This window comes from Microcaecilia unicolor, chromosome 13, assembly GCF_901765095.1.
Source record: "Microcaecilia unicolor chromosome 13, aMicUni1.1, whole genome shotgun sequence".
In the NCBI taxonomy this organism is placed as follows: domain Eukaryota; kingdom Metazoa; phylum Chordata; class Amphibia; order Gymnophiona; family Siphonopidae; genus Microcaecilia; species Microcaecilia unicolor.
In genome coordinates, this window is record NC_044043.1 from 15159619 (window position 1) to 15186715 (window position 27097).

A 27097-nucleotide genomic window follows, 5' to 3' on the forward strand; every position below is an offset into this window, starting at 1 on the left:
GAATTTATGCATTAATAGCATTAGTAACGTGTAAATGGCCCACCCCTATTCAAAAAAATAGTATTAAAACACTGGCATATCTTACAGACACATGCATGTTTTAAGAATATGAAAGAATAGGAAAGAAGTAGAGGGATCGTGGATGCTTTCCAACGTGTTTTGCTCAGACAAATGGTGATGGGACCCACGAGGGAGGGAGCGACACTGGATCTGGTGCTCACAAATGGGGATAGCGTGTCAAATATCCGAGTGGGTGCCCACCTGGGCAGCAGTGACCATCAAACGGTTTGGTTTGATATAACAGCTAAAGTGGAGAGCGGTCACTCAAAACTCAAAGTCCTGGATTTCAAGTGTGCTGACTTTAGTAAAATGGGGGAATACCCGAGGAAGGAGATGATGGGCTGGGAGGAAGTACGAGAAGTGGAAGGACAGTGGTCCAGGCTGAAAGAAGCTATAAATAGGGCCACGAACCTTTATGTAAGGAAAGTAAATAAAAGCAAGAGAAAAAGGAAACCGATATGGTTCTCCAAGCAAGTGGTTGAGAAAATAAAGGCTAAAGAGTTGGCGTTCCAGAAATACAGAAAAACTCAAGAAAAGGAACACATGAAACTGAAAGAAGCCAAGAGAGAGATACGACTGGCAAAAGCGCAAGCGGAAGAACAAATGGCTAGAAATGTAAGGAGGGGTGACAAAAATTTCTTCAGGTATATTAGTGAAAGGAGAATGACTAAAAAGGGAATTGTGAGACTAAAAGATACTGCAAACCGCTATGTGGATAATGATGAAGAAAAAGCAAATTTGCTAAATAGATACTTTTGTTCTGTTTTCACAGAAGAAAATCCTGGAGAAGGACCGCGATGGACTGGAAGAAAGTGTGTATCAACAACTTGAAAAGCTAAACGTGGACAAAGCCATGGGACCGGACGGGATCCACCCCAGGATATTGAGGGAGCTCAGAGAGGTTTTGGCGGGTCCTCTTAAAGATTTGTTTAATATATCCTTGCAGACGGGAGAGGTTCCAAGGGATTGGAGAACGGCGGAGGTGGTCCCTCTTCACAAAAGTGGTGATAGGGAAGAAGCTGGAAACTACAGGCCAGTAAGCCTCACTTCGGTTATTGGAAAAGTAATGGAAGCGATGCTGAAGGAAAGGATAGTGAATTTCCTGGAAGCCAATAAGTTGCAAGATCCGAGACAACATGGTTTTACCAAAGGGAAATCGTGCCAAACGAATCTCATTGAGTTATCTGATTGGGTGACAGGAGAACTGAATCAGGGACGAGCTATAGAAGTATTCTACTTAGATTTCAGCAAAGCTTTTGACACAGTTCCCCACAGGAGGCTCTTAAATAAACTGGATGGGCTGAAGATAGGACCCGAAGTGGTGAACTGGATTAGGAACTGGTTGACGGACAGACGCCAGAGGGTGGTGGTGAATGGAATTCGCTCGTGAGTAGTGGAGTGCCTCAGGGATCGGTGCTGGGGCCGATTCTGTTCAATATATTTGTGAGTGACATTGCCGAACGGTTAGAAGGTAAAGTTTGCCTATTTGCGGATGATACTAAGATCTGTAACAGAGTGGACACCCTGGAGGGAGTGGAAAACATGAAAAAGGATCTGAGGAAGCTAGAAGAATGGTCTAAGGTTTGGCAATTAAAATTCAATGCGAAGAAATGCAAAGTGATGCACTTAGGGAATAGAAATCCACGGGAGACGTATGTGTTAGGCGGGGAGAGTCTGATAGGTACGGACGGAGAGAGGGATCTTGGGGTGATAGTATCTGAGGATTTGAAGGCGACGAAACAGTGTGACAAGGCGGTGGCCATAGCTAGAAGGTTATTAGGCTGTATAGAGAGAGGTGTGACCAGCAGAAGAAAGGGGGTGTTGATGCCCCTGTATAAGTCGTTGGTGAGGCCCCACCTGGAGTATTGTGTTCAGTTTTGGAGGCTGTATCTTGTTAAGGATGTAAAAAGAATTGAAGCGGTGCAAAGAAAAGCTATGAGAATGGTATGGGATTTGCGTTACAAGACGTATGAGGAGAGACTTTCTGAACTAAACATGTATACTCTGGAGGAAAGGAGAAGCAGGGGTGATATGATACAGACGTTCAAATATTTGAAAGGTATTAATCCGCAAACAAACCTTTTCCGGAGATGGGAAGGTGGTAGAACGAGAGGACATGAAATGAGATTGAAGGGGGGCAAACTCAAGAAAAATGTTAGGAAGTATTTTTTCACAGAGAGAGTAGTGGATGCTTGGAATGCTCTCCCGCAGGAGGTGGTGGAAATGAAAACGGTAACGGAATTCAAACATGCGTGGGATAAGCATAAAGGAATCCTGTGCAGAAGGAATGGATCCTCAGGAGCTTAGTCAAGATCGGGAGGCGGGGCTGGTGGTTGGGGGGCGGGGATAGTGTTGGGCAGACTTATATGGTCTGTGCCAGAGCCGGTGGTGGGAGGTGGGGCTGGTGGTTGGGAGGCGGGGATAGTGCTGGGCAGACTTACGGTCTGTGACAGAGCCGGTGGTTGGGAGGCAGGGCTGGTGGTTGGGAGGCGGGGATAGTGGTGGGCAGACTTATACGGTCTGTGCCCTGAAGAACACAGGTACAAATCAAAGTAGGGTATACACAAAAATTAGCACATATGAGTTATCTTGTAGGGCAGACTGGATGGACCGTGCGGGTCTTTTTCTGCCGTCATCTAATATGTTACTATGAATTATGAAACCTACTATAGCCTATATGCAAAACCAGAATTTGAGGAATTATCCAGTTCCATCAAATTTACCAAATAAAGAGGCACAAATGGTACCAAATACAGGACATAGCCCATGTGGCTCAAATTCATGTTCAGTCTGTAAGCATTCACTTGGTCTAACGGAATTCCACATCCGACTTCAGCGAAAGACTACAAGATGAACTTCTCAAGTAATTGTAATACTAATAATGCAGTTTATGAACATCGCAGTTGTATTAATACACAGGTGCTTGTGGCTCCCTTGGTTGAACACTGGGTTGAGAAACAACATTAATGACTTAAAATTTTTAATTTAGAGAATTGTGAAACATAACTGGAGGGGCGGTAATATGAACAACTAGTAAAAAAGGCTCGTTTCTGTCACAAATGAAACGGGCGCTGACTAAATGGCTACTTAATGGTGGCATTGCAAAACAAAAACATATCAGTGTTGTAGAGCACAATTTTCTCTTTCAGATGATACTGTTCACAAGCTGATTCCGGCAGACTCTTTTTTAATAATTGGCTTTGAACTTTGGTATATTTTACCATTTGTGCTGACAGTGCCAACTTTGAAGAGATCCTGCAGGGCAGTTATAGATGCTGGTTAGTTGTAAATCTGGCAGTAATATGTAGAGCACAAGCATAATGCTTGTTCAAAATTTCAAGTCCGTATCTTTGTTTGCATGGAAGTTGTTGCGGTCTGAATATTGGTCCAAATAAGTACATAAGTAATGCCATACTGGGAAAAGACCAAGGGTCCATCGAGCCCAGCATCTTGTCCACGACAGCGGCCAATCCAGGCCAAGGGCACCTGGCAAGCTTCCCAAACGTACAAACATTCTATACATGTTATTCCTGGGATTTTGGATTTTTCCAAGTCCGTTTAGTAGCGGTTTATGGACTTGTCCTTTAGGAAACCGTCCAACCCCTTTTTAAACTCTTTCACCACATTTTCCGGCAATGAATTCCAGAGTTTAATTACACGTTGGGTGAAGAAAACGTTTCTCCGATTTGTTTTAAATTTACTACACTGTAGTTTAATCGCATGCCCCCTAGTCCTAGTATTTTTGGAAAGCGTGAACAGACGCGTCACATCCACCTGTTCCACTCCACTCATTATTTTATATACTTCTATCATGTCTCCCCTCAGCCGTCTCTTCTCCAAGCTGAATAGTCCTAGCCTCCTTAGTCTTTCTTCATAGGGAAGTCATCCCATCCCCGCTATCATTTTAGTTGCCCTTCGCTGCACCTTTTCCAATTCTACTATATCTTTCTTGAGATGCGGCGACCAGAATTGAACACAATACTCAAGTGGAGCGATACAACGGCATTATAACATCCTCACACCTGTTTTCAATACCTTTCCTAATAATACCCAACATTCTATTCGCTTTCCGAGCCGCAGCAGCACACTGAGCTGAAGGTTTCAGCGTGTTATCGACGACGACACCCAGATCCCTTTCTTGGTCCGTAACTCCTAACGTGGAACCTTGCATGACGTAGCTATAATTCGGGTTCTTTTTTCCCCACATGCATCACCTTGCACTTGCTCACATTAAACGTCATCTGCCATTTAGCCGCCCAGTCTCCCAGTCTCGTAAGGTCCTCTTGTAATTTTTCACAATCCTGTCGCGAGTTAACGACTTTGAATAACTTTGTGTCATCAGCAAATTTAATGACCTCGCTAGTTACTCCCATCTCTAAATCATTTATAAATATGTTCCGATGAGTCGCGACCAATTTTGATGCACACTTTTGTGTCAACTTGTTTGACTGGATTTTGCATCCATAATGTTAAACTGTATTTCATCGGAATTAGCATCAAAAACTGTACAGGATTTGAATTTTTTAGCCACTTATAAATGTGTTTGGATTTTATTAGACCCCAAAAATGGCATTTTGGTAAATGTTGCGCGCTCATGGACTGACAACCTTTCAGAAAAGGGGGTCTAGATCTGCAACTATTGCAGTTAGAGACCTCAAATTTTGTGAAACTTCGTTTAACACCTGACTCGCGCCAACAGATAAAATTTGAACAAAATTGGAGAACATGATGGTGGGAACTTTTTTTTAATTTTAGACCACTTGGCATGGAATGACTCTTTCCATCCTTCCTTGATCCAGTATCTCCTGTCTTCCCTAGCCTCTCTACTCCTCTATCCAGCATCTTCCCCTTGACCAGTGGCATAGCAAGGGTGGGGGCGGTCCGCCACGGGTGCACACCGCTTGGGGGGGGGGGGTGTTGGCTCCACTGGTTCTCTGCTCCCTCTGCCCCGGAACAGGTTACTTCCTGTTCCGGGGCAGAGGGAGCAGGGAACCAGCGGAACTGACACCCCCCCAGCGGTGTGCACACAGCAGGCAAGAATGCACTCGGGGGGGGGGGGGGGGCTTGGGTGATGCGCCGAGGGGGGGGGGTGTCATGCTGCACCCCCCCCCCCCAGGTGTTTCAGGAGGGTGGCTGTTGAGCGCGTCAGTGGCGTCAGGCAGGCTCGAGCCTTTTTTTTTGTTGCTATCAAGCTATATGGCAGTTTGGGAGGGGAGGGGTTGGATCAGCTGTGAGGCATTGTTTTTTTTTTGTACCCCGGGTTCTGATGTTGATGTCACAGTGCATTTGCTGACGTCAGCCTGTGCTACGGAGCCTAGCAAACCAACTCCGAAGGAGTCACGAACACAGGCAGCAAAACCAATAGAACGTTGGAGGTGAGAATTATTATATAGGATGTACTTTTGAAACTTGAACAGATTTGATTTATGAATTTTGCACAGTACATTCATCAGGATTGAATTATGAAACAGAAATTATACTTTTTTACAAAGATTTTTGTTATTTTTTGCCCCATTCACAATGTCTTTACTGCACTTGATGTCTGTTAATGTCTTATATTACTTGTAGATAAGCATTGTACACCAATCAGGATAGTGACACGAGTCCAAATGTTAGATTTTATTAAAGGTTATTATTTACCCCAAATTCTTTTACAATGTATGGTTATGACACCATTTATATTTCTTTTGCTATTCACATATCATATTATTCATGCTACTTGCTTGCATGTTTACAGATGATAATCTCTTCTTGCATATTTATGTATAACGAATGCTTTAAAAAGTTTTTGACACACTCATGATGTCTTAACAGTATTTGAATTCATTATGTACTTTTGGCATTAATTTATAGATTGTTTCATTTGTGCACTACACACCAGTTTAGGACAGTGGCATGTGTCCAAAATGTTACACTTTATACAAAGTTTTTATTGTATCCATTTCTTTATAATGGATGGTTTTGACACTGTTCATATTTTGTGATTTATAGTTCACATCTCTATATCACATTTCTTACATACACTTTGTTTCTAATTTTGTCACTTATCATATATATCTGTTACTTCCTTTGGGTGCACTTGATCTCTTAGCCAAGCACAATACCATATGTTTGCATGCCCATAGATGACATCGTCCTCTTAAATATTTATGCATGACGTTTTGCTCTTAAATATTCATATATGATGTAATTTACCAACGTCAAGATTATTTATCTTTTGAATGACGTGGAAAAGTTTCTTCACTTGATTCTGACTCAATAACGCTGGATGAGCATGTCGCTGTGCCATTAAGATTTAGAAGGTTAGCAATATTTTTTCGAGTTACTCCCAGAGCCATAGTAATTTCTCCATTATATCATTAAGGCTTTTTTCAACCATAACACTTTTTTTAAAGGATACTGTACCAATATATTTTCTAATCATAACGCCTTTATAATGTGAACAGCGTCTCCTCATTTTCAGTTTGTGTGTTTCCTTATATTTTTACATCTCTACTTGCTGTGGTGTTTTGGCATATATGTGGGTAAATTGTGAATATTTATATACAATTTCTCTTATTATTATGTGGGGTATTGGATACTGTGTAAATATATCTTTTAATAACAATTCATTTATAATGTGAATAGTGTTTCCTTGGTTCTAGTTTGTGGGTTTCCTCACACACACACACACACATTATATATCAAACATATAAAAGGCGAGTGTCGTACTCACTCGCAAATGCGCAGTAGAGACTTCCCTCTCTGCCCCGCCCCTGCATCAATACGTGATGAGGGGGGCGGGACAGAGCGGGAAGTCTCTACTGCGCATGCCGCAGACGTACTCGCAACCGCTCCGCCCTCCTCCCCCCCCCCCGAGATCACTGCTACCGCTCCCCCCACCCGGAGTCGCCGCCACCGCCACCCCTCCACCCGGCCCGAGCACTGTCTTTCTTATTGAACTTACATCGCACCACACAGGCGCAGCAGGCACATCAGCAAAGCTGCCGTCGGGACGGCCTTCCTTCTCTGCCTGTGTCCCGCCCTCGCCGCATTACGTCATACGAGGGCGGGACACAGGCAGAGAAGGAAGGCCGTCCCGATGGCAGCTTTGCTGATGTGCCTGCTGCGTCTGCGTGGTCCATGCGATGTAAGTTCAATAACAGACAGTGCTCGGGCCGGGGGGGGGGGCCTCAGAACCCCCCCCCCATTCCAAAACGAGCCCGTTTACACGGGCTCAACGGCTAGTATATATATATTTACTCAATGTGGAAATTACTCATACTTTTAAACGTAGGTGAACTGCATATGCTTATGTATGGTTTCCCTTGACATTATTATGTGGGGTGTCAGTGGATTGTCATTACATTTTAATAAGGTTGTAAACCGCCTAGATGGCTCTCAGTGAGGCAGGATAGTAAATCTAAATACAACTTGGAAATATGTCTGGCAAGAATAACATCAAATGTCTGACCATCCTTTCCGTGCCTTATTCCTCACTTTGTTCACATAAGTATTGTTGCATTAAATCAATAAAAAATATCTGGATTAAAAAAAAATCAAATTCTTGATATCTTCGACTGCAGCTGTGTTCAACACCTTTTTTTTTTTTCAATCACAAGTTATGTACCATCGCCAAATGGCTGGATGAATCCTGCAAACTCACATGGCATTCTGATAATGATTGCAGGAACCAAGGTCCTTTTTAGCCCCACAGTTAAAGTTTTGAGGATTCTCAATCAGCATCACACCATCCAGAAGCATATTTCTGGTACTGTACAACCTGTTTTTATAAACTCAAGATGATTTCATCAATTAGGAGCTTGTTCACTCAGTCTGCTTTTTGCGAACTCGTCCATGCTGTTACTATTAGCCAGCTAGACTACTGTAATGCTCTACTGAATGACTTACAGGTCTCAGACCTATAAATATTGCAAATAGTGAAGAATGGTCTGGCAATTAAAATTCAATGCGAAGAAATGCAAAGTGATGCACTTAGGGAGTAGAAATCCACGGGAGACGTATGTGTTAGGTGGTGAAAGTCTGATAGGTACCGGAGGGGATGAGGATCTTGGGGTGATAGTATCTGAGGATCTGAAGGCGACGAAACAGTGTGACAAGGCGGTGGCCGTAAGTAGAAGGTTGCTAGGCTGTATAGAGAGGGGAGTGACCAGCAGAAGAAAAGAGGTTTTAATGCCCCTGTATAAGTCGTTGGTGAGGCCCCACCTGGAGTATTGTGTTCAGTTCTGGAGGCCGTATCTTGCTAAGGATGTAAAAAGAATTGAAGCGGTGCAAAGAAAAGCTATGAGAATGGTATGGGATTTGCGTTACAAGACGTATGAGGAGAGACTTGCTGACCTGAACATGTATACCCTGGAGGAAAGGAGAAACAGGGGTGATATGATACAGACGCTCAAATATTTGAAAGGTATTAATCCGCAAACGAACCTTTTCCGGAGATGGGAAGGAGGTAGAACTAGAGGGCATGAAATGAGATTGAAGGGGGGCATACTCAAGAAAAATGTCAGGAAGTATTTTTTTCACGGAGAGAGTGGTGGATGCTTGGAATGCCCTCCCACGGGAGGTGGTGGAGAGGAAAACGGTAACGGAATTCAAACATGCGTGGGATAAGCATAAAGGAATCCTGTTCCGAGGGAATGGATCCTCAGAAGCTTAGCCGAGATTGGGTGGCATAGCCGGTGGTGGGAGGCGGGGCTGGTGGTTGGCAGGCGGGGATAGTGCTGGGCAGACTATACGGTCTGTGCCCTGAAAATGACAGATACAAATCAAGGTAAGGTATACACAAAAAGTAGCACATTTGAGTTTATCTTGTTGGGCAGACTGGATGGACCATGCAGGTCTTTTTCTGCCATCATCTACTATGTTACTATGTTTATATGGATTTCAAACTGGTCACAAGTTCTAAGAAATTTGACCACATGACTCCCTTGTTATAGGAGAAGCACTGGTTGCCCATTGATCATAGAATTACATTTAAAATTCTCACCATAGTCCACAAAGTTCACTACTCTGGTTTTCCATTATACTTATACAGGTTTTGGATTCCCTATTCCCCACTTAGGCTGCTATAGTCCTTGTAGCAGAACCTTCTTGCTGTCCCTTCATTTCATATTACAGGCCTTGACATGATCAGGACAAAAACGTTTAGCCTCACCACTCCTTCCCTTTGGAACTCTCTACCTTTAGCACTTCAGGAAGAGCACTCATTGCAGACATTTAAAAATGTTCCTCTTTTAACACACACATTTAATCTGTGTGCTTTTTTGTTTCCTATCTGATTTGAAGTTCCTTTTCTCCCCTCTTTTCTTGATTAGCGCATTGTGAACCTCCTAAAAAGCCTACTGATTTGGCAGTATATCAAGGCTGAAATAAACTTGGAAACTCAATTTGATCCCATTGATCTGTATAGCCCGCAACAAGACATGTTTACCCACTCCTACCCTAGCTGACTCTTCTTACTCTTACCTATCTATATTGTTACATCTTTGCTTTACCCTTCACTATCAATTACAATGTTCTATTACATGGAGGGGCATAATCGAACGCGAACGCCCATCTCCATGGGTGCCTATCTCCAAGGATGGGTATGTGAAGGGGCAGGACAGATCGTATTTTTGAAAAAGATCGGCGTCCATCTTTTGTTTCGATAATACGGTTTGTGCCGGGCAAATGCATCGCATTTGGGCGGGTTTGAGCTGGGCGGTATCGGTTTTCAGCGAAAATGGAAACCGAAGGGGCCCAGCTCAAAAACGAACAAATCCAAGGCATTTGGTCGTGGGAGGGGCCAGGATTCGTAGCGCACTGGTCCCCCTCACATGCCAGGACACCAACCGGGCACCCTAGGGAGCACTTGTAAAAAGTAAAAAAAAAAAAATTAAAATACCTCCCAAGTCCATAGCTTTCTTACCTTGGGTGCTGAGCCCCCCAAATCCCCCCCAAAACCCACTCCCCACAACTCTACACCATTACCATAGCACTTATGGCTGATGGGGGGCACCTAGATGTGGGTACAGTGGGTTTTGGGGGCGGTTTGGAGGGCTTCCATTTACCAGCACAAGTGTAACAGGTAGGGGGGAGATGGGCCTGGGTCCACCTGCATGAAGTCCACTGCACCCACTAACAACTGCTCCAGGGACCTGCATACTGCTGTGATGGAGCTGGGTATGACATTTGAGGCTGGCATACAGGCTGGGGAAAAAAAAGTTTTTTAAGTTGTTTTTTTGGGTGGGAGGGGGTTAGTGACCACTGGGGGAGTCAGGGGAGGTCATCTGGGCAGTTGGGGCACTTTTTGGGGAGTTGTTCATGACAAAAAAGGGTCCAAAAACAGTGACCCAAATTTTCGCTTCTGGCGCCCTTTTTTTTCCATTATCTGCCGAGCGCGCCCATCTCTCCTCGGCCGATAAACACGCCCCAGTCCCACCTTCACCACGTCTCCGTCAACTTTGTTCGTTCCCGCGACAGACTGCAGTTGGAGGCGCCCAAAATCGACTTTCGATTATACCGATTTGGGCGCCCATGAGAGAAAGGTGCCCATCTCCCGATTTGGGTTGAAATATGGGCGTCTTTCTCTTTTGAAAATAAGCTGGATATTGTGTTGACATTGTACGAGTATACTATGTCATACTTTGTATTGCTATTTGAATAGTTTTACTGCTGTAATTGCCTATTGCTCATGTTTGATATGATACAGACGTTCAAATATTTGAAAGGTATTAATCCGCAAACAAACCTATTCCGGAGATGGGAAGGCGGTAGAACGTGAGAGCATGAAATGAGATTGAAGGGGGGCTTACTTAAGAAAAATGTCAGGAAGTATTTTTTCACGGAGAGGGTGGTGGATGCTTGGAATGCCCTCCCGCGGGAGGTGGTGGAGATGAAAACGGTAACGGAATTCAAACATGCGTGGGATAAACATAAAGGAATCCTGTGCAGAAGGAAGGGATCCTCAGGAGCTTAGCCTAGAATGGGTGGCAGAGCTGGTGGTTGGGAGGCGGGGCTAGTGCTGGGCAGACTTATACGGTCTGTGCCGGGGCTGGTGGTTGGGCGGCGGGGATAGTGCTGGGCAGACTTATACGTTCTGTGCCAGAGCCGGTGGTGGGAGGCAGGGATAGTGCTGGGCAGACTTATACGGTCTGTGCCAGAGCTGGTGGTGGGAGGCTGGACTGGTAGTTGGGAGGCAGGGATAGTGCTGGGCAGACTTATAGGGTCTGTGCCAGAGCTGGTGGTTGGGAGGCGGGGTTGGTGGTTGGGAGGCGGGGGATAGGGCTGGCCAGACTTATACGGTCTGTGCACTGAAGAGGACAGTACAAATAAAAAAGTAGCACATATGAATTTATCTTCTTGGGCAGACTGGATGGACCGTGCAAGTCTTTTTCTGCCGTCATCTACTATGTTTACTATGTTTACCATGCTTGTACTCAGGATGTTTTGTTCTCATGTGGATATATACTGAGATTGTTGATTGTTAATTCTGTTATTTCATCAATAAAAATTGTTGAAACATAAAACCCATATCATCGAACACAGAAGTTGCATCAACAGAAATGTTAATTCTGTACCGCTCACCAAGCACTAGCAACCTGCTCAACACTCTACAGAACAAAGAATGATTTACCAACTAAGGGGCCCTTTTTCCTAAGGCACGCCTAAAAATGTAGGCGCATGTTTTGGACACGCGCAGGTCATTTTTTTCAGCGCAACTGGAAAAAAGAATTTTTTTTTGTGGCCGAAAATGGATGTACGGCAAAATTAAAACCAGCGCGCATCCATTTTTGGCCTGAGACTTTACCGGCACCCACTGACTTAGCGGTAAGGTCTCACACACTAACCAGTAAGTAAGCGGCCAGTGAGCGTAAACTGCCAATTACCGCTGGGTAAGCTCCATGCGGTAGAAAATAGAACATTTTTACCGCATGTTTTGGACGTGCATCAAAAATGGAATTACCGCCCGGGGAATGCGGTAGCCGGGCAGTAGTTCCAATTTGGAGCATGTTGGACGCGTGTAGGCACCTTAGTAAAAGGGCCCTTCAATACCCTCCAGTCATCTGGCTTAAATTTTGAAATTGATTACAGCATATTTCTATAAAGATATTTTTTTATTCTCATCCCTTTTGGGTATTCCATGGTCTCTTTTTTTTTTTTAATTTCTTAGATAAATTATTATTGTTCCCTTCCCTGGTTTCATTATACAGTATTTCTATAACATCACAATTTGTTGTTTCTCTAAGCTGTCAGTCACTGTTACATGATTTTATTTCTTTACTAGGAAAAAATGCCCGTTTCTGAGCGGAATGAAACAGGCGCTAGCAAGGGGCCCCCTCCCTCCGTCCCTCGAAGCTACTTGCCTTGTTCGCCCTCCCTGCGTCCCTCGAAGCTACTTGCCTTGTTCGCTGTGGGCCGTTTCGGCCCTCGAGTGTCAATAGGTCCGCCCTCGACGTCATGACGTTTTGACGCGTCATGACGTTTTGACGCGAGGGCGGTGCAGACACTCCAGGGCACACCGGATATCTCGGGCGCCTCAACTTCCGTGGAGGCTTCAGAACGTTGGGGTTGCCTTTTATATATATATAGATTATCTTTTCAGTCATTCACAATGTGCTCAATATATTTATTTATTTGTTGCATTTGTATCCCACATTTTCCCACCTATTTGCAGGCTCAATGTGGTTTACATGGAGTGGAGGAGTTGCCTAGTGGTTAGAGCACCAGTCTTGACATCCAGAGGTGCCTGGGTCAAATCCCACTGCTGCTCCATGTGTTCTTGAGCAAGTCACTTATCCCTCTGTTGCCTCAGGTACAAACTTAGATTGTGAGCACTCCATGGACAGGGAAATACCCAGTATTACCTGAATAAAATTCACCTTGAACTACTACTGAAAAAGGTGTGAGCAAAATCCTCATAAATAAATATCAGTTTTCTTTATTGGGTGATGCAGACCCATTTAAGGTGCCTGTCACTCATTATCAATTTGTCACCTACTTAGTTTTTTTGTTTTTATTTAGCTTAGTCAGCATTATTCAGTACATTCTCTCTGCACACCCCCTTCACTTTTCCCTGCTCTGCTTCATTGAGGCATATTTTCAAAGCACTTTGGGAGGCTAAGTTCCATAGGTTTCTATGGAACTTTGGGAGGCTAAGTGCTTTGAAAATGAGCCTAATAGTCAACCCCGTTCCTGATTTTACTTCTACTGCACAGCTTTTTTTGGATCCTGCTTCAGTTGCAGCAAACTACTCATTTCAGCTGCTTGTCTGTGAAATCTTTGCATCCTCTTTTGATCTATAGATGTGTATTATATTGTACCTTCCCTGATTGCTACATTTGTGGTACTGTGTTTGCAAGGTGATTTTTTTTATACAATTGACGCATATTTTAGTATGTATGCCCTCACATCTGCTTTATTTTATACATCCATCTTGTTTTAATGTTTAGTCTCTTCATGCACTATTTGATCATTATGCTCATTTTATCTTACTTGTTTTATTACTCTTTGTGTTTTTAACTTGTTTTATTATAATTTGTATTTTCTGATTGTACTGCAGTTTATCTTTGATATATTAATTTGCATATTTATATTTATTTATACGCATTTACTTTTGGTCATATAGAGGCATATTTTCAAAGCACTTTGGGAGGCTAAGTTCCATAGGTTTCTATGGAACTTTGGGAGGCTAAGTGCTTTGAAAATGAGCCCGATAGGCTCCTGATGAAGCCAAAACAAAACATGTCCACGTCGAGCCATTTAACAATATGTTTGCAGTGGTGTGTACGGGATAGTCCATTACACAAGACACTGGGAACGGACGGGTTTACCTCAGAACTGTATAAAATCTTGGTGGAAGATATTGGTGCATGTGTAGCTCAGGTTTTTAATATGTATGTTGCCAAAGGAGAACTTCCGAATTCGCTGCGGACGGCACAAATAATAGTCTTGTTGAAACCGAGGAGAGACCCAACTCAGAGTCATATCGACCAATTTCCCTAATATCTTATGAAGCTAAACTATTTGCTAAGATTCTATCCAACAGACTGGCTAGATTTTTGCCCCAATTGGTACTAGACCCACAGGTAGGGTTTGTGCGAGACCGCTCTGTAGCGAAAAATTTGAGAAAAATCCTACTAGCACTGGAACAATTAAAATTAGGAAAGATCCCATCTGTACTGATTAGCTTTGATGCTCACAAAGAATTTGACCGAGTGCAATGGGATTTTATGTTTGAAGTGCTGAAGACATATGGGATTGCCGGGTTTTTTGGGGACGCCATACACACATTATACCGTGGCCCTAAGGCGGAGGTGGTAGTAAATGGAGTGACGTCCCGCCGTTTTGAAATAGCAAGAGGCACCAGGCAGGGATGTCCTGTCACCTCTCTTATTTGTGCTGGTGATAGATCCATTACTTCATGATGTAATGGGCTCACAGGAGATACTGGGGGTACACTTGGGTTCTGAACACTTTAAGATCTCCGCTTTTGCGGATGACTTGCTGGTCCTCCTTGGACAGCCCAATGTATTGTTGCCAGCGATCCTGGAGACCTTCAAGAAATTCGGTGATTTCTCGGGCTTTGGTCTTAATTTAGATAAATCAGAAATTCAGCCACTGTATATGACTGATGAAGAATGGTCTCGATTACTTTGCCCCCTAAAACGAACAGACACCTCGTTCACCTACCTGGGGATACAATTACCAGGGGATCCTTCAAGGCTCTATAAGAAGAACATAACTAAATTATTTGAGTTTACAAAGAGGCATATTTTCAAAGCACTTAGCCTTCCAAAGTTCCATAGGTTTCTATGGAACTTTGGAAGGCTAAGTGCTTTGAAAATAAGCCTCAAAGTGTCTTTTAGAAAGATGGTCCAACCTGCCACTTTCACTCTTAGGGCGAATTTCCTTATTTAATATGGTCCTGTTTCCCAAATGGCTTTACTGCTTTCAAATTTTGCCATTATATTTTTTGAAAAAAGATTGGAGGAAACGGATGGGTTTGCTCTTAAAATTCTTTTGGAAGGAGAGACGCTCACAAATTAAAAGGCAAAATATGTTAGATAATTGGGATCGAGGAGGTTTGGGGGGTTTGAATTTACTACGATACAATAGAGCTTGCCTGATGCGGCACTTGGGGGACTGGTTGATGGGAACAACTTATTGCACACCACGAACAGCGGAAGAGCTATGGGTTAGCCCGATGCGCCTACAATACGTAGTGCAGGCCACACAGTCCTCTCTACCGAAGAATATCAAAGACAATGTACTGATTAAACCGATTAGATTAGTGTGGAAAGAATTAAGTCGACAATGGGCATTTGACACACATCAGAGCGGGTTATCCTATATAATAAAACTCACCCTCAACGTTCTGAGGACACCGACGTCACTGTCAGGTCCTCCGGGCACTTCCTTCCAGTTTGAAGCCTTCGTGGTGGTGAAGCCACCGAAAACACTGTGCTGGGGCCTCGCCCTCGCGTCAAACGTGATGACGTTGAGGGCGGAGCAATGTCAGCACATTGAAGGTGGTGCCGAGGTCCACAACAATGGCGGACGAAAGCCGACGGGGTGAGTAGTGATGGGGGGGAGGTCCGGAAGGAAACCGTGCTAGTGCCCGTTTCATTGCCGCAAGAAACGGGCATGTTTTACTAGTTACCTATAATAGGGAATGGAGCCTTTCTCCCAGGTATAGATAATTCAAGATTCCGAATTTGGAGACAAAAAGGGCTTAATATTATACAGGACCTAGTGGACTCATCGGGTAAGCTCAAGAGACTGGATGCATTAGGGATAGGAGAGATATCAGGGATGGATGTTTTTGCATATCAACAGCTCTCCCATGACGTAACAGGGATTCCCAGACATTTCCTTGCTATAGACGTGCCTAGCAAGATTGACAAACTGTATGAAATGCCTATTGAGGAAGCCCCATCAATCTCACTCCTACACCACAGGCTTCTGCAAAGTGAAACACACAAAATTGTGACTCATCTCACACTAAAATGGTCGGCAGACCTTAAAAAAATGGTCTCACAACACATGCTGTTGAGTAACTTTAGGCAAACTCCCAACCGCATAACCAGTGCAGAATTAAGAGAATGCCAAGGCAGAGTGCTTTTTCGGGCATATACGTGCCAAATGCCGCTCTATAGAATGGGAGAGGTAGACCATCCTATCTGTGGCAAATGTGAACGGGCTCCTTGTACATTTTACCACGCTCTACGGGAGTGTCAAGAGATCCAGCAGTTCTGGACAAAAATATTTGGGTTCATAGGACGCCTGGAACATATTACTATTTCACTGAGACCGGACCAGGCCCTTTTGGGGGTAAACGTTATACTAGGGGCTGGTGCTGCCCACCATAATTTAATGATATATAAAGCATGTTTAGTAGGGAAAAAATGTATAATGGTTAATTGGGTTAAACAAGAAGCTCCTACATATTGACAGTGGCGTAATAGACTCCATGCCTTGTTGTTGCTTGAACTGCAGGATGTTTCCCGGAGGTTCAAAACACAAAAAGAGTTTTATCTGGTCTGGAAGAATTATATACAAGCACTGGCACCTCGTGCCCGAAGCTTCATTGTCAATCAACTTGGGAACCCCCACATTCCCACATGATATACTACGTAACATAAGACGGTGACCATGATTCCCAGTGGTTATGTAGAAGTTCCTTCTGTTTGGAGAGCAAAAGGGGGGGGGGGGGGGGGAACAAAAAGAAGGAGGGGAACGAGGAGAGGGTTTATGTTCTGTTTAAGAACATTTTTGATGACATCAGTTAGTACCCTGTTTCCCTGAAAATAAGACATCCCCCGAAAATAAGACCTAGTAGAGGTTTTCCTGAATTGGTAGATATAAGGCCTCCCCCGAACGTAAGACCTAGCAAATTTTTGTTTGAAAGCAGGGCCGCCGAGAGCCGGACAAGGCCGCCCCCGGGCCACCCCCCCCTACCCGAGGTCGCCGGGCCCCCCCTTCACCCACCCTCCGTCGCTCCCGGAACTAACCTTAAACGCCTCCTTTCACCTTCGCAGCAGCAGGGCAGACCTCTCCTTCCTTCCGTGCCATGCCCTCGTGGACGTTACGTCAGGCGAGGGTGGGACACGGAAGGAAGGAGTGGCCTGCCCTGCTGTTGCTTGCTGCGAAGGTGAAAGGAGGCGTTTAAGGTTAGTTCCAGGAGTGACGGAGGGCGGGCGGGCCAACCCCGATGTTTCCCCGAAGAATAAGACAGCCCCTGAAAATAAGACCTAGCGCATTTTGGGGGGCAAAAATTAATATAAGACAGTGTCTTATTTTCGGGGAAACACGGTAGTGAGATATTGTTGTACTAGTCAAGCTGTTTGTATGTTTATATTGCTCACACAATTGGCTATATGTAATTGGATTTATCATCAATAAAAATTGTTCAATCATAACAATATGTTTGCAGTACTTTGGAAGCAATAAAGTCTATTTAGCCCTGGCTTCCTCTTTCTGCATATGTTTGTGAGGATTGGAGTTCTCTCTTTTTTTTTTTTTTGCTTTTATAGAATAGGCTCTCACCATGCAGCATCAAGGCACCCACTTATATAATTATCCCCATACTGCTTAATATGGTGACAATTTATAAGATGGGCCACCCTCACTGCCTCTCTGCATCATCACTCAGCTATCCTATATAATAAAACGCACCTCCAACATTCTGAAGCTGACTGCATGACTGAGGCATTCCTGCTCTCTGTATCCATCTCCTGAATTGACATCACGTACTTCCGGGTTCGTCACAAGCAGAAGTGACCAACCACACGAAGTTTCTCGGCTTCAGAATGTTGGAGGTGCATTCTATTAAATAGGATTGGTCAGTTCCTTGAAGCACAGCCAGAGCTCAGCGTCCTGCACAGTAACACTCAGACAGACACCAGAGAGAGAGAGGGGGGGCCTGGCACCAGAGAGGGGGGACAGGTATCTCTGTCACACACACACTCTCTCTCACACACACAGTCAATGTCTTTCTCTCTCTCACACACTGTCTCTCACACAGTATCACATTCACTCTCTATGTGTCACACAGTCACTCACACACTCTCTTGGTCTCATACACTCAGTCTCACAGAGAGTCTGTGTCTCTCACACACACTCTCTGTCTCGCACACACTCTCTTTCTCTGTGTCTCACATACACACTTGCACACACTCTCATTCTCACACACACACACTCTCTCTCTCACAGACACACTCGCAGCCAGACTCACTCTCTCTCTCACACAAACACACTCGCACATTCACTGTCTCTCTCACACACAGTCACCAGTGTTGCCAGGTGGGCGGTTTTACCGCCCAATTGGGCGGTTTTCCGCGACCCGCCGCGGGAAATTTTTGCCCGCGGCGGGTTGCGGTTTTTTGGGCGTCTTTTTGGGTTTCTGTGCGGTTTTTTGGGCGCCTTTTTGCCTTTTTCGGCCGCGGGGGGCGGGGTTAGTGACGTTTTTTGGGCGGGGTTAGTGACGTTTTGGGCGGGCCGATGTGGGAGGCGGGGCCGATGACGTAGGAGGCGGGGCCGATGACGGGGAGGCGGGGCCGATGACGGGGGAGGCGGGGCCAGTGACGTGGGAGGCGGGGCCAGTGATGTGGGAGGCGGGGCCAGTGACGGCGGGGGCGGGGCCAGTGACGGCGGGGGTGATGACGCGGGGGTGGGGGTGTCAGGGGCGGGGTTTGTGTTTGGGCGGGTTTTGGGCTGGTTTTTGGGCTGGATTGGGCTAGAAAAAATTTTTCCACCTGGCAACCCCGACAGTCACTCTCACATACACTCTCTCAAACATACACACTCCGAGGAAAACCTTGCTAGCGCCCGTTTCATTTGTGTCAGAAACGGGCCTTCTTTACTAGTTTTAAAATATTGTAATGATGATTAGTGTAATAATAAATCAGCCAGAATACCCTGCTTAAAATGTCATGCTAAAGCTCGGGCCACACTTCCACAGGCAAGACAACACGTCCTCCACCCCTCTTCAGCTAATCTCGAAACTAAAGCCTCCTTTTGTGCAATCCAGTTTACAGATAACTAACGTGACGTCCGTATGTTCTTCCATCGCCATGGTAACCACAACTTTCAAACTGCTCTGCTGTAATTGGCTGCGTTTTCCATCTTAGCTACCGTCAGCACGTATGGGAGCGTTTACAGCGTTTGGCCCCGCCTAGCGGACCAAACTTTCAGCGGCCGAATCGGCTACCGGGTAATGGATCCGCCTCACTTCTTCTCGCGCCCCCACCACAAGAGCCCGACTCTCACCATTTCCGGACCTTCTCAATAGCCGCCATCACCTTTTTGATATCATCCTTGGCGCGGCTGCGGGTCTCCGCTCGCACCGAGCGGCCTGACATGACGCCCGCTGTTCCCGCGGCGCGCTCGACGGCGGCCCCTGCTACCGCCTACTCATCCTCCCGGCAGAAGGACGTTACGTCACCGGTTCACGCGCCGGGCGGGCTTTGAACAGAGGGAGGGAGGGACCAAAAAGCTGTAACTTCCGCCTTTCGGGCACACTGGTGTGGGGTGTGGTTGGTGGTAGTGTGTACTTTTGGCGGGAGGTGCGAAGTTGAAGGTTATTTTCTACGAGTAACTGTTGGGAAAAAAAACACACACACAAGAACTATAATAATACTATTTTATAAAATGAGTGCCTGCAAGGTATGAAATAAGCAAAGCCAGACTCTTATTGCTTTTAAGTTCAAATATATTTAAGTTTTCAAAAAATATATACAAACAAAAGAAACACAGTCCTAACCAGGATGTCATAAGTACATAAGTAATGCCATACTGGGAAAAGACCAAGGGTCCATCGAGCCCAGCATCCTGTCCACGACAGCGGCCAATCTAGGCCAAGGGCACCTGGCAAGCTTCCCAAACGTACAAACATTCTATACAATCAAGCCATTGTGACATCACTAATGAGGTTGGCTCTTATTGGTGGAATGAGCCACTATGACATCACAATAGGTTAAATCACTGCTCTATGTAATAAAGGTGAGCCAAGTAGAGGACATAAGTACATAAGTAATGCCACAGTGGGAAAAGACCAAGGGTCCATCGAGCCCAGCATCCTGTCCACGACAGCGGCCAATCCAGGCCAAGGGCACCTGGCAAGCTTCCCAAACGTACAAACATTCTATACATTCTATGACATGTTATGTCATAAATGTGCTATACAATGCAAATCCTTAAATATAGAATGCCATTACAGACTGTTAAAGAACAAAAAAAAACAGGTTTACTTATCAAGGAGTTAATTCACAGTCGAAATTTGACAAAATTTGGCTACTTATTCCCACCAAAAGTAAAAAGAAACCAGTTTATGATTTTTCCAATTTTATTATAATAGTAGAGATTGCAACCGCTAATAGTGCATCAAATAATTTATAGTTACACTTAACTCCTGCTTGTTTCAACCCTGCAGAACGAAAAACTATAATATGGAATGAAAGAGGAAGATTCAAGTGAAAGATAGCACAAATTCTGTCCCAAACTGATGACCAGAAATCCGGGCAAGAAAAACACATATGCTCTAATGTACCTATATCTCCATTACAAGACCAACACAAAATTTGAAGATGCAGAATCCACCTTATGTTGTTTAACTGGGGTCCATAATGCTTTATGTGAAAGTAAGAAAAGAGATTGCAATCAGGGCCGGTCTTAAGGCGAGGCGACCGAGGTGGTCGCATAGGGCCCCGCGTGCGCCTCAGGTTGCCCCGCCTGCCCGAGCTCCAGTCCGTCCTTCCGTCCTCCCTCCCAACGAATCCGATGCGCGACGGCGGCGTGGTGGGGGCGGTCCGCCCCTGCCCGATGTCAGCGGGTGGGGGGGGGTGCTCCGAGTCGCTGCTCTCCTGTCACTCCTGTCTCCTGCCTTTAAAAACGCAATTTGGAAGCTCCGAAGACAGTGACAGGCAGCGCCTCGCGTCTGCCCGCCCTGCTACTAAAATCTGTTCAACGTCATTGGGCCTTCCCACATTGAGTCCCGCCCTCCTCTGAGGTAAGTTCCAATTACCGCGAGGGCGGGCGGGACTCAATGTGGGGAAGGCCCGAACGACGTCGAAGAGATTTTTAGTAGCAGGGCAGAAGCGAGGCATCTCTCCGCCACTTCCAAATTGTTGTTTTTAAAGGCAGTGAGGGTGGTGGGCGGCAGAATGAAGCTCGGCTGGTAGGTGGGTCGGGGGGAGGGACTCAGATGGGAGAAGGGTGGGGGGTGGGGGAAGGGTAGGGTGGGGGTTCTCCAATGGGGAGGTGGAGAGGGGGTTCACGGATGGGAGAAGGTGGGGAGGGGGTTCTTGGATGGTTGAAGGGGACTGGGGTTGGGGAGGGGATTCTCGGATGGGAGAAGGGGACGGGTGGGGAGGGGACTGGGGTTCTTGAATGGGATAAGGGGACTGAGGTGGGAGGGGTAACATAGTAGATGACGGCAGAAAAAGACCTGCATGGTCCATCCAGTCTGCCCAAGACAAACTCATATGTGTATACCTTACCTTGAATTTGTACCTGTCCTTTTCAGGGCACAGACCATATAAGTCTGCCCAGCAGTATTTCCCACCTCCCAACCACCAGTCCCGCCTCCCATCACCGGCTCTGGTACAGACCGTATAAGTCTGCCCTCCCCTATCCTCGCCTCCCAACCACCACCCCCTCTTCCCCCCAACTGCTCCGCCACCCAATTTCAGCTAAGCTTCTGAGGATACATTCCTTCTGCACAGGATTCCTCTATGCATATCCCACGCATGTTTGAACTCCGTTACCGTTTTCATCTCCACCACCTCCCGCGGGAGGGCATTCCAAGCGTCCACCACCCTCTCCGTGAAAAAATACTTCCTGATATCTTTCCTGAGTCTGCCCCCCTTCAATCTCATTTCATGTCCTCTCGTTCTACCGCCTTCCCATCTCCGGAAAAGATTCGTTTGCGGATTAATACCTTTCAAATATTTGAACGTCTGTATCATATCACCCCTGTTCCTCCTTTCCTCCAGGGTGTACATGTTCAGGTCAGCAAGCCTCTCTTCATACGTCTTGGAACATAAATCCCATACCATCCTCGTAGCTTTTCTTTGCACCGCTTCCATTTTTTTAACATCCTTCGCAAGATACGGCCTCCAAAACTGAACACAATACTCCAGGTGGGGCCTCACCAACGTCTTATACAGGGGCATTAAAACCTCCTTTCTTCTGCTGGTCACTCCTCTCTCTATACAGCCTAGCAATCTTCTAGCTACTGCCACCGCCTTGTCGCACTGTTTCGTCGCCTTCAGGTCCTCAGATACTATCACCCCAAGATCCCTCTCCCCGTCCGTGCCTATCAGACTCTCCCCGCCTAACACATACGTCTCCCTTGGATTTCTACTCCCTAAGTGCATCACTTTGCACTTCTTCGCATTGAATTTTAATTGCCAAACGTTAGACCATTCTTCTAGCTTCTTCAGATCTTTTTTCATGTTTTCCACACCCTCCGGGGTGTCCACTCTGTTGGAAATCTTGGTGTCATCCGCAAAAAGGCAAACTTTACCTTGTAACCCTTCGGCAATGTCACTCACAAATATATTGAACAGAATCGGCCCCAGCACCGATCCCTGAGGCACTCCACTACTCACCTTTCCCTCCTCCGAGCGAACTCCATTCACCACCACCCTCTGGCGTCTGTCCGTCAACCAGTTCCTAATCCAGTTCACCACTTTGGGTCCTATTTTCAGGCCGTCTAGTTTATTTAAGAGCCTCCTGTGGGGAACCGTGTCGAAAGCCTTGCTGAAATCTAAGTAGATGACGTCCATAGCACGTCCTTGATTTAATTCTCCTGTCACCCAGTCAAAGAATTCAATGAGATTCGTTTGGCATGATTTCCCTTTGGTGAAACCATGTTGTCTCGGATCTTGCAACTTATTGGCTTCCAGGAAATTCATTATCCTTTCCTTCAGCATGGCTTCCATTACTTTTCCAATAACCGAAGTGAGGCTTACCTGCCTGTAGTTTCCAGCTTCTTCCCTATCCCCACTTTTGTGAAGAGGGACCACCTCCGCCGTTCTCCAATCCCTCGGAACCTCTCCCGTCTCCAAGGATTTATTAAACAAGTCTTTAAGAGGACCCGCCAGAACCTCTCTGAGCTCCCTCAGTATTCTGGGGTGGATCCCGTCCGGCCCCATGGCTTTGTCCACCTTTAGCTTTCCAAGTTGTTGATACACACTCTCTTCTGTGAATGGCGCTCTATCCACCTCATTTTCAGGTGTACTTTTGCCAGTCCCTCTCGGTCCTTCCCCAGGGTTTTCTTCAGTGAAAACAGAACAAAAGTATCTATTTAGCAAATTGGCTTTTTCTTCATCATTTTCTACATAGCGTTTTGTTGTATCTTTTAGTCTCACAATTCCCTTTATAGTCTTTCTCCTTTCACTAATATACCTGAAGAAGTTTTTGTCTCCTCTCCATACATTTCTAGCCATTTGTTCTTCCGCTTGCGCCTTCGCCAGACGTACCTCTCTCTTGGCTTCTTTCACGGATGGGAGAAGGGGTGGGGAGGGGGATGGTTGAAGGGGACTGGGGTTGGGGAGGGGATTCTCGGATGGGAGAAGAGGACAGGTGGGGAGGGGACTGGGGTTCTTGAATGGGATAAGGGGACTGAGGTGGGAGGGGTATTCACGGATGGGAGAAGGGGGTGGGGAGGGAGTTCTTGTATGCTTGAAGGGGACTGGGGTTGGGGAGGGGATCACGGATGGGAGAAGGGGGCGGGGAGGGGGTTCTTGGATGGTTGAAGGAGATGGGTGGGGAGGGGACTGGGGTCTGTGAAGGGGCCATATGGGGCCTGGGGCTGGTGGGAAAATGGGGCATGCGTGGGTCAGGTGGGAGAATGGTTCTGAAAAGGGGGCCCTAATACAAGGCATGTGGATGAAGGGGGTTGGAACTGGGGGCTGAAAAGGAGGGTAGGTGGGATAAGGGGGCTAGTACTGGGACTGGAGGCTGAAACGGGACTGGGGGCTGAAAAGGGGACAGGGAGAAGTGGCTGGGGGGCTGAAGCTCGGGACTGGTGGGATAGTGGGGCTGGAACTGGGGGCTGAAAAAAAGGGCGGAGAGAGGGGCAGATCCTGGATGGGGGAGCGAGAGGGAGGGCAAACCCTGGATGGATGGCAGAGGGAGGGCAAATGGTGGATTGAAGGGGCAGAGAGAGAGAGGGCAGACAGTGGATGGAAGGGATAGAAAGGGCAGACAGTGAATGGATGGGGGGGAGAGAGAGGGCAGACAGGGGCAGATGGTGGATGGATCATGGAAGGGGCAGAGATAGAGGGCAGATGTGGATGGAAGGGGCAGGGAGAGAGGGCAGACATTGGATGGAGGGGACAGCAGAGAGGGCAGACACTGGATGGCAGAGAGAGACCGAAGACAGATGCTGGATGGAAGGAAGACAGTGAAAAGATGAGGAGGAAAGGAGAAACCTGAGACATCAAACTGTAAATAAAATATATATTTTTATTTTTTTGCTTTAGGATAAAGTAGTATTGTAGATGTGTTAATAAATGTTTATAATATAGAACATGTAAACAAGGTAATCTTTTGATTGGACTAATTTTAATACATTTTTAATACATTTTGTCTAACTTTCAGAGAACAAAACCCCCTTCCTCAGGTCAGGATAGGATACTGTAACAGTACTATACTATATTGACCTGAGGAAGGATGTTTTGGCCTCTGAAAGCTAAATCTATTAGTCCAATAAAATGGTATTATTTTATTTTCTATATTTGTTTTATTTTTATTTGTTAATTTGTAAAGTGGTGATTGGTATTTGTTAGTTTTGTTTTTTTTCAAATTTACATCTGCTGTCTTTATATTTTGCACAGTACTAGGGGACATTTTCTGTTTCTGTGGTCAGGGCCGGTCTTAGCAAGTGCGGGGCCCTATGCAGACCAATTTGATGGGGCCCCACCCTAGCCCTGCCCCCACCTAACTCCGCCCCCACCTAGCTCCACCCCCACCCTAGCTCCAGGGCCGGCTACCCCTCCCTCCGAGCTCCCGGGCTGCTCCCTCTGAGCTCCAAGGCCCCCTGCTCCAGGGCTTCCCCCCCTAGGGCTCCCAGCTACAAGGCCCCCCTCCCTCCCGGTCATTTTTTAACACCCCCTCCAAAATCCAGTACTAGGTATGCCGAGAATACAAAACACTCAGGACCTATTGAGCAATTCTACCATACCATAAGCAGTCATTTCTACTAGTCACACAAAGAAAAGGAAAGCATCTTAAACACTACAGTGAGCACTAGAACATCAATTCACCTATTGTAAAATAAAACCAGACAGAATAGTACAGATCGTCGATCCTGCACAGTCAATGCCAACTGAAAGCCATGTCTTTTTCACAAACACAGATACACCCTAATCCACTATAGAATAAGTAGTAATATTTAAACTTTCTATTTAGACAAAAATTAAACTGAACCCCCAAGATGCCAGACTCTGCATACAATGCAACACCACAGAAACAGAAAATGTCCCCTAGTACTGTGCAAAATATAAAGAAAGCAGATGTAAATTTGAAAAAACTAACACATACCAATCACCACTTTACAAATTAACAAATAGAAATAAAACAAATACAGAAAATAAAATAATACCATTTTATTGGACTAATACATTTGGCTTCCAGAGGCCAAAATCTCCTTCCTCAGGTCAATACAGTATAGTACTGTTACAGTATCCTATCCTGACCTGAGGAAGGGGGTTTTCTTCTCTGAAAGTTAAGTCGAAATGTATTAAAATTAGTCCAATAAAAAGATTACCTTATTTACATGTTCTATTTATAAACATTTATTAACACAGCTACAATACTATATCCTAAAGCAAAAAAATAAAAAAATATATTTTATTTACAGTTTGTTGTCTCTGGTTTCTGCTTTCCTCTTCTTCTTTTCACTGTCTTCCTTCCATCCAGCATCTGTCATCCAGTGTCTGCCCTCTCTGCTGTCCCCTCCATCCAATGTCTGCCCTCTCTCCCTGCCCCTTCCATCCACATCTGCCCTCTATGTCTGCCCCTTCCATGATCCATCCACCATCTGCCCCTGTCTGCCCTCTCTCTCTCCCCCATCCATCCACTGTCTGCCCTTTCTCTCTGCCCCTTCAATCCACAATTTAACCTCCCTCTCCCATCCATCCAGGGTTTGCCCTCCCTCTCGCTACCCCATCCAGGATCTGCCCCTCCGCCCCTTTTTCAGTCCCAGCCCCACTATCCCACCAGTCCCCCATTTCAGCCCCAGCCCTTTTCTCCCACCAGTCCCGAGCTTCAGCCCCCCAGCCACTTCTCCCTATCCCGTTTTCAGCCTCCAGTCCCAGTACTAGCCCCCTTATCCCACCTACCCTCCTTTTCAGCCCCCAGTTCCAGACCTCTTCATCCACATGCCTTGTATTAGGGCCCCCTTTTCGGAACCATTCTCCCACCTGACCCACGCATGGCCCCCATTTTCCCATATGGCCCCTTCTCAGACCCCAGTGCCTGCCCCCTTCTCACATCCGAGAACTCCCTCCTCAGTCCCCTTCTCCCATCCAAGAACTCCAGTCCCCTCCCCTTTAACCATCCAAGAACCCCCTCCCCACCTCGGTCCCCTTCTCCCATCCAAGAACCCCTGTCCCCTCCCCACCCGTCCCCTTCTCACATCCGAGAACTCCCTCCTCAGCCCCCTTCTCCCATCCAAGAACCCCAGTCCCCTCCCCAGTCCCCTCCCCACCCGTCCCCTTCAACCATCCCCCTCCCCAGTCCCCTTCTCCCATCCAAGAACACCAGTCCCCTCCCCACCCGTCCCCTTTAACCATCCAAGAACCCCCTCCCCACCCCCTTCTCCCATCCGTGAACCCCCTCCCCACCTCAGTCCCCTTCTCCCATCCAAGAACCCCAGTCCCCTCCCCACCCGTCCCCTTCTCACATCCGAGAACTCCCTCCTCAGTCCCCTTCTCCCATCCAAGAACCCTAGTCCCCTCCCCACCCGTCCTCTTCAACCATCCAAGAACCCCCTCCCCACCCCCTTCTCCCATCCGTGAACCCCCTCCCCATCTCAGCTTTAGAAATGTTA

At 46.3% G+C, this 27097-nt stretch overlaps 1 protein-coding gene across 5 annotated transcripts in view; it reads right to left on the reverse strand.

The window, feature by feature from the left end:
* The window catches only part of BCL7B (BAF chromatin remodeling complex subunit BCL7B), a 122532-nt gene that overhangs the window by 78702 nt on the left and 16733 nt on the right, over nucleotides 1–27097 (reverse strand). For 2 of the 5 annotated variants that reach the window (XM_030222469.1, XM_030222467.1), the window contains exon 1: nucleotides 19309–19468. The exons of 1 other annotated variant lie outside the window; for it this stretch is intronic. In XM_030222469.1, the coding sequence (XP_030078329.1) occupies nucleotides 19309–19400 (92 nt within the window). In that variant the 5' untranslated portion in view covers nucleotides 19401–19468. Of the gene's footprint in view, nucleotides 1–19308; nucleotides 19469–27097 lie in introns of those variants that run through there. 2 more of the 5 variants (XM_030222468.1, XM_030222470.1) reach the window with 2 other exon arrangements.